We start from the raw sequence: 9,787 nt of genomic DNA, 5'->3' as shown, positions 1-9,787 counted from the left end.
GACTCGAAACTGATCATATCCCAGGTAAAGGGAGAATTTGAGGCAAGGGATGATACGATGGCTAAGTATGTTCGCCTAGTAAGGGCTGTGATGACCCAATTTAATGAATGCCATGTTGAACACATTGCAAGGGAAGAAAATGCTAAAGCAGATGCGCTATCAAAGTTCGCTTCGTCTGAGATTGAAGAAAGTTCAAGAAGTGTGTACTTCCGTGTTTTGAAGACATGGAGCATAGATGTTAAGCTTGTGGCTCCCATAGGCTTGGGGACGTCATGGATTGATCCCATCAAGGCTCACATTCAGACCGGTTGGTTGCCAAGTGATACAACTGAGGCACGGAAGTTAACTATTCGAGCACTAAGGTACTCCTTGATAGATGGAATTCTGTATAAGAGATCTTTCGTGGTTCCTTACTTGAGGTGTCTCAGGCCCGACGAGGCACGCTTGGCTCTTGAGGAAGTACATGAAGGTATTTGTGGGCAGCACTTGGGGGGCAGGGCCTTGGCTCATAAGATAACCCGTTTAGGCTTCTATTGGCCAGAAATAATGGCTGATGCCAAAGAATATGTGAAGAAGTGTGATCGCTGTCAAAAGCATGCACCAGTTGTTAGACAACCCCCCGAGATGCTGACCTCTATCAACTCGCCTATTCCCTTTGCCATGTGGGGGATGGATATTCTAGGGCCTTTTCCTATGGCCACGGCACAAAGGAAATTTCTGATTGTAGCCATTGATTATTTCACCAAGTGGATCGAAGCCAAACCCTTGGCCAAAATCACTACTAAGCAGGTTGCACAATTCCTGTGGGAAAACATTATGTGCCGATATGGAATTCCACGTATCCTCGTCACTGACAATGGAGCACAATTCAACAATGAGGAATTCAAGAAGTATTGTGAAGAAAATGAAATTGAATTACGATTCACCTCTGTGGCTCACCCGCAAGCCAATGGGCAAGCAGAGGTAGCAAATCGGATAATCCTGGATGGACTAAAGAAGAGGATCGAGAAGTCAAGAAATAATTGGGTGGATGAGATACTTCCCATATTATGGGCCTATAGGACTACCTGTAGAGTCACGACAGGAGCAACTCCTTTCATGTTGGCATATGGGGCAGAAGCAGTAGTTCCCGTGGAGATATCACATTCCTCTTCAAGGATTCAGGCTTTCAACGCAGAAGAAAATGAGGAAGGGCAGAGGTTAGCCCTGGATCTGATCGATGAAGTGCGAGATAAGGCACATGCAAAGATAGTAGAATATCAGAAAAAGGCTTCATTTTACTACAACCTAAGGGTTAAAGAAAGGTTTTTTAAACAAGGCGATCTAGTCTTGAGGAAGATAGAAGCATCTGGTGTAGGACAAAAAGGGAAGCTTGCCCCGAATTGGGAAGGGCCGTACAGAGTCAAGAGTGTTCAAGGTAGAGGAACCTACAAGCTAGAGACTATGGATGGATTTGAAGTCCCGAGAACTTGGCATGCACAAAACCTGAAGGTTTACTATGTGTAGGGCAGCTGGATACGATTCTCACTCGTCAGGATGGCGAGTAGGTTGAAAAGCACCTTGAAGCTTTGCTTGCTTAGGATTTATATGTTTTAGTTTTATTACGAAGTTTATTATTACTTGTGTAAGGGATGAATCCCAGACAATTTTACAAAATTCATGAGTTCTTCAAAGTATGTTTGTGGCCTAACAAATAAAAGTCAAATGCATGGATGCAAGCATAGAAGGTGATAAATGAAATAGATCTGATAGATATTACAAAAATTCGATAAATAAAGTCTCGAAAATAGGATAAAAAACAGAAAGCCACGCAGGGCTGAAAAAGCTCTAAGGAGCTGAAGTACCCTCGGCATCCATATTATCATCCTCTCCACTCTCGCTGGATGTCTCTGTCGTCTCGGAGGAGGAGGAAGAGCTGTCATCCTCAGCAGGTCTGGAAGAAGACTCGGGAGGAGGAAGGAGTGGATCCTGAGGAACATGGTCCGAGACAACTACTCGGGTACGAAACCTCTGTAGCAAAGCCTCGTCATCAGGGCAGATGTAGTCCGCCGGGTTAATATCAGGACAAGCCTCGTTCACGGTCCCAAGGGCCGTGTCCCAACCAGTCCTAAAAAACCCGGGAAAGACTGAATCATCCCTAATCCTCATGGATTGGGCAAACTCCTCCGAGTCCAGATAGTTGTCTATAGCTTTATCCTTCTCCGCCCGAAGTACCACCAGCTCGGCGTTAGACTCTCCGAGTTCTTCCTCCTTGCGCTTGAGCTTCTTCTCCAGGGTAGCATACTTCTTCTGTTGCCTCCTGAGGGCATTATCGACCTTATCAGAAGCCCGCTTCCACGATTCGGCTTGCCTCACAGCGCCTTGAAAGTAGGCGTTAGACTGGAACAAAGCAATTAACAAAGTATAAGGCAAGAAAATGCTACAAGAATGAAAAATAAGTTCAAAAAAGAGAAGGCATACCGAAGCCAGAGACTGAGCTCCCATGAGCTTAATCCTCTCAAGATCAGGGGTGGCCACCACATCAGTAAAATCCTTGAGAGTCACACTATGGTAGGACCAATCCCAAGCATGTTTCGTGGAACCAACTACGGTGTCCCCTCGGCGGAATCCCCAGAGAGGCTGAAAGGCGCCTGTGGCAGTAGCAGTAGGGGCAGCAGCAGTGATAGGAGCACCATGGCCTCCAGCTCCTTCAGTTGAAGCCTCCCCTATAGGCTCTTTGTGCTTCTTCAAAAAGATAGGCTCCGTGGCCTTTCCCCGGGTGTCTAGGCCTGCGAGCCGAGCTTTCTTCATCCTAGCTGTTTCCTCAACCAAAGGAACATTGTCCTCGTTAATCTCCTTAGCAGCTGAAACAAAGCAAAGGACAAAATAAGTGATGTTAATAATGCATGAAATGAAGTAAAATTGAGAAGGGAAGAAAAATACCCTGTTGAGAAACAGAGGATAGTCCCACATGAATCAGGGAAAACTCCTCTAAGAGAGTCCAGCTGGTGGTGGTGCCATCATCCTGAGTAAGCCCATTATAAATAATAGTTTCTTCAGGAGTTAAGTGAATGGATTTGAGGCTACCATCACTGACCTTCCCGAAGGAAGATCGAAAAAGTGTGCCCCAGTCACCATTCTCCCAACGTAACCCAACGAAACTATTCCTCCAATTTTGATTATTATCAGGAATAGAGGCGCTGTTAAAGATATGTTTGCTTTTGGGCCTTTGCTTGACATAGACCCAGCCACAGATATTGGAAGAACTATTGTAACACTGAAAGACTTTCCTAAAAACAGCTACAGAAAGAGGAAAGCCCTCCCTAAGACAGCAGACCATAAAACATAGAATGTTCCTCCAGGCGTTTGGAGGAAGCTGACACGGGTTGATTTGTAAATCAGCCAAAAGATGAGGAATAAAGGGGTGAAAAGGAAACCTAAGCCCAGCATTAAGGGCATCTGTGTAAATGAAGAGAGTATCGGGTCTCCAGTGGCAAGTACGATCACCACCAGAGACTGGAACTAATCTAAGAGGAGGAAGGACGTTATAACGAGCATTTAGTTTATTGAAATCTATGTTGTGCCAAGTATTACAATGATTAAAAGAGTCGAGATGTGCAGTGGAGGGATATTCATCCCCCCTAGTGTTAATCATATCAATTAAAGACATATATGAAGAGCGGATCTCGATATCCTTACCTCGTTTTGAAGCAGAGGCTATCTTGGCCGCCCTCTCAGAACTCTTGTCAGCCATTAGTAAAGCTGGGAAAAGCCTGGAAACTTTGAAAGGAAGGAGGCTGAAAACTAGGGGAGGAAGGTTGAGAGAGAGTAGGAAGTTGGAAGAAATGTGTGAAATGAGGAGTGAAGAGTGTGAGTAGGAACACTCCCCCCACCCACCTTTATATAGCCAAAGAAGAGGTGATTTGGGCCTTAAAAAGCCCATTTGGGCCCAACAAAGAGAAGGTTCTGGAATTATCCTGGAAATTCCTGGAAAAACCAAGTGAAAAATTTTAATTTTTAAAAGATTCTGGAAGAATCCAGAAAAACCTTAGAAGAACCTGGAATTTGGGCTTAGAGATAAGGCCCAATTTTAGAAAAATCTTGGAAAATCCAAGTATGTAGGGCTAAAAAGGCCCAGAGCTAAGGCCCAGGTATAAAAGCCATGTTTGAGGCCCAAATATCTTTTTAAGAGGGGTGAAAGAAAAGCCCAGTTAAAAACAGTGGGCCCAAAGATTAGCCCAATAAAACCAGCCCAGAAAAGGGCCCAATTAGTTGAAAGGCCCAAAAAGAAAAACCCACTAAAGGGTTGGCCCAAGAGAATCTAATCAGAAAAAGGAATGGCCCAAGATAGAGGCCCGGGAAAATTAGAAATAAAAAGTTGGTACCCTTTACCCAATTCGATCAGGACTTGCATTAAAATTCTAGTCGAATGAATTGAGGTCGAATTTCCTTCGACCAGGGCTAAAAAAGGGAGCTATTTCGGTCAAGAAAAGAATCCTGACCAAAAATTCCTGGTCGAAAAGGGAAGAAAAAAAATATTTAAATGATTGTTTCATTCGACCAGAATGCCTGAATAATTTCTGACCTTTTTTCTTGACCCTGTCGACCAGGAAGCAAGGTAAAATCCTGATCGAATAGACCCTGCCCGAATTTTTGTCGATCTGGGCTTAAAAGAAAGGCTAAATCGGTCAAGATAATGTGTTCTGACCGAAAATCCTAGTCGAAGATTTCTGCTCAAAAAAAAAAATATATATATATATATACAAAGCAAAAATCCTGGCCGAAATTCGACCAGGACTCCTGACCGAAAGCATCCTCCTCGAAAAGCCTTCGACCAAGGCACAGTAGAGGCTAATTCGACCAGGATCCTGGTCGAACAGGATTCCTGGTCGAAATTTTTATATAAAAAAAAAATCTGAAAAATTACAGAAAAATAAGGAAATTCCTTAAATATTTTCTGAAAAATGTTAATATTTTCAGAAATAAGGAATAAATCCAGAAAATTAAAGAATAAATCCCAGAAATTAGGGAAAAAATCCAGAAAAATAAGGAAATTCCTTAAATAATTTCTGAAAAATGTTAATATTTTCAGAAATAAGGAATAAATCCAGAAAATTAAAGGATAAATCCCAGAAATTAGGGAAAAAATCCAGGAAAATAAGAAAAAATCCTTAAATATTTTCTGAAAAATGTTAATATTTTCAGAAATAAAGGATAAATTCCAGAAAATTAAGGGAAAAATCCAGAAATTAAGGATAAATCCCAGAAAATTAGGGAAAATCCCAGAAAATTAGGGAAAAATTCCTGGAAATTAAGATAATTTCTGAATAAAAGGAAGATTCATTGTAAATGTGTAGGTCGCTCCACACTTTACGCAAAACAAAACCCTGTAAGGGGACGAATAGATTTAACTTCCGCGAAACCTAATCAATGTTTCCCAAAAGTTGGGGGGCAAATGATAGGGATTAATAAGTCCTTATTTTATAATTAATGGGCTGCTAGGCCCAATAATAAGATGTATAATATTTAGACCAGAAAGGTTAAGCCTGATGGACCAGATCAGGCCTGGTGGAATAAAAAAGGCCCAAAAGCCCTGATTATTAATTTCGTAATTAATTAATAAGGGAAAAATCAGCTATTGAGAAGAGTCCCGATAAGGATATAAATCCTTATAGATTAGCCTCAAGGGGACCTAAAAGGATAAGGAATCAGCTTCCTACTTCCTAGGACTCCTAAGTCTATCCTAATTCAGAGGCTTGTCCACCAAGTCTCCTATACCAAGTCCAATTCAAGGACTCCCACATCTATATAAGGGGTCTCACCCCACAAATCAGAACTACGTTTTTTGCCTTGATTCTCTAATTCACAGAGATACGTAGGCATCTCGTAAAGGCAGATTGAGTCACGAAGCACGAGAGCAGCCATTAAAGGCTTTGAGCTCCCGAATCTTAGTACTAAATACAGCAAATAATAACCTTAGCTTTTTATCCATAACAATTATGGTTTAGGTTAGACAGACCCTGCACAATCAACCCTAATTTAAGCATGTTTTTTCAACAATTTTCCCCTTCTAGAAATATTTAATTTTTAAAAATTTTGATTTTAGAATTATTAATATATTTTACTTAATATTTTTGTGTTTAACCGTGAAACTTATGGTCAACATTAATTCTAACAAGTTTTAAAAATTTAGGGTTTGATTATGCCCCTTTTAGTTTTGGAAATATTTACTTTGAATAAATGTGAATTTTAGAAATATACAAAATTTTAATTTATATATATATATTCAAATATATGTATACATAAAATATAGAAAATATGATGAGAGCGAAAGTATGTGGAGTAACCCAAAAAGATAGTTGTATGTGTGGAAGAAATCGAGAAATAATCGAAGAGGTGTGATCGGATGAATAATGCGCGGTATGGATCAAATGACCATTCCTAATTATCAATAAGAACATACTCTTCCACCGAATATGATTATATATATTAAATAAAACCTAGACGGCGTCGGGAGGTGACATCGAGTAACGCGACCTGATTAAAATTATATCAAATTGTTACGTAATTTAAGATTTATATTTAAGAAACATATTATCATAATTATATATATTTAATAATTTGTTTAACTTATTTTATCTACAGCATAATTATATTATTAAATGAAGATTTGTTAACAATTAATTTACCTATTAAAAATTATAAATAGGATAGATGTTATATAAATTTAAGGCTCAGTTTGCTGTTGAGTCTTTATTAATTTTAAAGCCCTGTTTGACTCTTATATTGAGTCCGATGTGCTGAGTTTGTTGTTTTTTTATCAAGGTTTAGAAAGTAAATAGTGACGAATGCAAAAAAACATTATCATTTCGTTTGATTCGTAATTTTCCTTCGTTGAACATGCCAAGAACTTTGTTGTAAATATTTTTGCAGAATCCATGTCGCTTTGTTATTCACATAACTTACTCAGATGTATAATATTTACTCATTAAAACTACTTTGGGTCTTCATTTGTATAACCTCAAATTAAGGTGAAGTGATTTTTTTGTTACAACTTTATACAATATTTATCTTTATTAATGACAATTATTAAATTTCATATCAAGGATAAAATTGTATCATTTTTTAATAATAGAAAATAAGTAGATTATCAGCGGCTATGATATATTACTTATGAAAAAAGATTTATACATGATATTTTTATGATATTATTATGATATAATAGATGCCTTATGATAATTGTGTTTAATTTGGTTTACATTATTTCTTAATTTACATATTTTTTATTTACAACAAAGTATCAATCAGGATAAATGTTTCTTAATAGATAAGCCCTTCACTGATATTTGAACGTACTATTTTCTAGATTGCAACAATTACTTTCTGTAATCGAAGTTAACATTCCAAAATTGGTTTCAATCACATAACAGAATACTTCCACCTTAAATATATAGTATAATAAATCTGTCAAAATAACACTCATTTACACAAGTCATTTTATTACTCACCACGAGTCATGGAGAGTCTTTTGTATGATCACATCAAAAATCTCCAAAAGAACAGAACTACATGGCGATTGAAAGTTAGAGTGACACGAATATGGCAAACTATATCATCTGAAAATGGTTCTGTTAGAGGCTACAATCTCATTCTAATGGACGATGATGTATATAATTCTTATGATTTTTGCTTTGATAATAAATTTCCATGTACTTATCACATAATAACTATATATCCAGTCTAATTTTTATTATACATATTAACCTTATTTCTCATTGTAAAAAACAGAATTCTCATGTACACGCCTATATTTTTCCTGACAATTCGAAGGCGATTGGAAGAGATGTGGTTGAGGGTCATATTTACACATTTCAAAACTTTATAGTAAGGGATACTGTTGGCAGGTTCAAACCCGTGTCAACTAATTTAGGTATAAGGTTATTGGATTCCACTTTTATTCATCGGGTTGAGGATGATGGTATAGTTCCGCATTATAAGTTTGAATTCATGGACTTGGCTGACCTAGAGGAAGAAATGAAACATTTGAGAGAGAACGAGAATCCTGAGTTTACCGCATGTATGATTACTTTTTAATCTATGTTTTTAGTTTTACAAGAGAATATAGGTGATAAAGTCATTGTGTGAATTTTATATATTCTATATTAAACCCACATATGGAGAAACATTGATAATTCTTAATAGTCTGAATCATACATTTGTAGATTTAATAGGAGTAATTAACGAATATGAGAAAGTTAGTCGAATATCTACCAAATAGGGACCAAGAGATGTTGTCAGATATATGCTTATGGATGGAAGGTAAATTCCAATTGTTTGATAAGAATGAATACTATTTATATAAAGACTAATAAACAAAATAATTTATTATCTGACGTCGTATAAATGCAAAATTTCTCACAAAGTGAGCATTTGGGGAGAATTAACCATAGCCGTGAATGAGGATTTTATAAAGACTGAGGAGAACCCAATCATAACAATTATAAACGGTACCAAACTATCAATATTCAGGGGTATCAACAGAATCATTTTAATTATAATTCCCAATATATTGTAGTTTTATGTTATTTAATTAGTTTAAGTTTATGAATCCAAATGTAAAGCAATGTATATATTCGTAATATATTTCAATTCCTTTGAATAAATTTATTTTTTATAAACTTTACAAATTGGTTCATTTCCATCTTCAAAGTTCTACCTAAACTTGAACATTGAGCCGGTTGTAGAAATGTTCTTCCTTCGGTTTTCCTCCATGAACGCGTGTGAGAGAGGTATTTTCTTTTTATATCAAAATAAAAAGTTTGGTTGATTAGTTATACACTTATTATGTTAACATCATTTTTTCATTAGACAAGATTGTTGGAGGAAGGTTTCAAAAGTCCTGGAAATCCTGAAAAGATAACCGAAATTGCAATTATACCTTCCATTGAAAGGTTAAGTTTGAAAGATTTGAATGACAGTTATTCTACTTTAAATGTTAAGGTTTGTTATTCATATTTACCTTATTTCATTTGTTATACAATTGAAGTGATAACATCTTTTTACTATCTCCATTATTTTACTAATATTTTAGAAGAAGGTTTGTTGCACGTTCAAAATTCTTAGGATTGAAGATGTAGACAATTGGTGGTACTATAGTTGTCAGAAATGTAAAGTAGATGTTCAAAAAGAAGGGAACGAGTTTAGATGTGAAAGTTGTAAGAAAAACTGGACATTTGCTGAGAAGAGGTTTGTTTGGATTAGTAATATTTTGCAACACTTATACATAATACATTGTTTATTTTTTATTAATAAATATTTTCTAATTACTATCCTAATATTTAGGTTTCGCTTAATAGTCTTAGCTGAGGATACAACATTGACTACTGACATCCTCATGGATCGTGTTGTGAAGAGGCTAGCTGGGAACACTGCAACACATTACTTGAATAAGAAAGATGTGGTATTGTATTTATATTTTTATCACAATTGTGTAAATTTTATTGACATTAGTAGTCATGTTATGAATTTCCTATTTATTGTTATGCAGCGATCAGAGGATATTCCTATTCCTGATATTCTGAATGAGTTGTTCAGAAAGAAGTAAATGTTAGTATTGAGATTAATGAGGCCAATATTACTTAGGAGAACAATTTGTATGAGGTTGTCGATTTGTTAGATTCCTCTGCGGCAAGTTCATCAATTGCAGATTATTCTTCTGGATGCTAAGGTAGAATTCCTGTACAACATATCTTTCAAGAATTGTCTTATTATATTCAATTTGTTTTGACATGAAACTATAATTTTGATG

General features: G+C 36.7%; 1 protein-coding gene across 1 annotated transcript; it reads left to right on the top strand.

Moving 5' to 3' along the window:
- The first annotated feature begins 7,495 nt into the window (after positions 1-7,495).
- Positions 7,496-9,583, top strand: LOC141690648 (uncharacterized). The gene is made up of 7 exons (XM_074495429.1): positions 7,496-7,645; positions 7,768-8,056; positions 8,202-8,233; positions 8,848-8,979; positions 9,071-9,225; positions 9,322-9,439; positions 9,527-9,583. The coding sequence occupies exons 1-7, from the start codon at positions 7,496-7,498 to the stop codon at positions 9,581-9,583; spliced, it is 933 nt and encodes a 310-aa protein (XP_074351530.1).
- Positions 9,584-9,787: the final 204 nt, after the last annotated feature.

Source organism: Apium graveolens, chromosome 10, assembly GCF_009905375.1.
Source record: "Apium graveolens cultivar Ventura chromosome 10, ASM990537v1, whole genome shotgun sequence".
Lineage (NCBI taxonomy): Eukaryota > Viridiplantae > Streptophyta > Magnoliopsida > Apiales > Apiaceae > Apium > Apium graveolens.
Note: the sequence above shows the minus strand (reverse complement) of the source record. Positions and strands in the feature narration are given on the sequence as shown.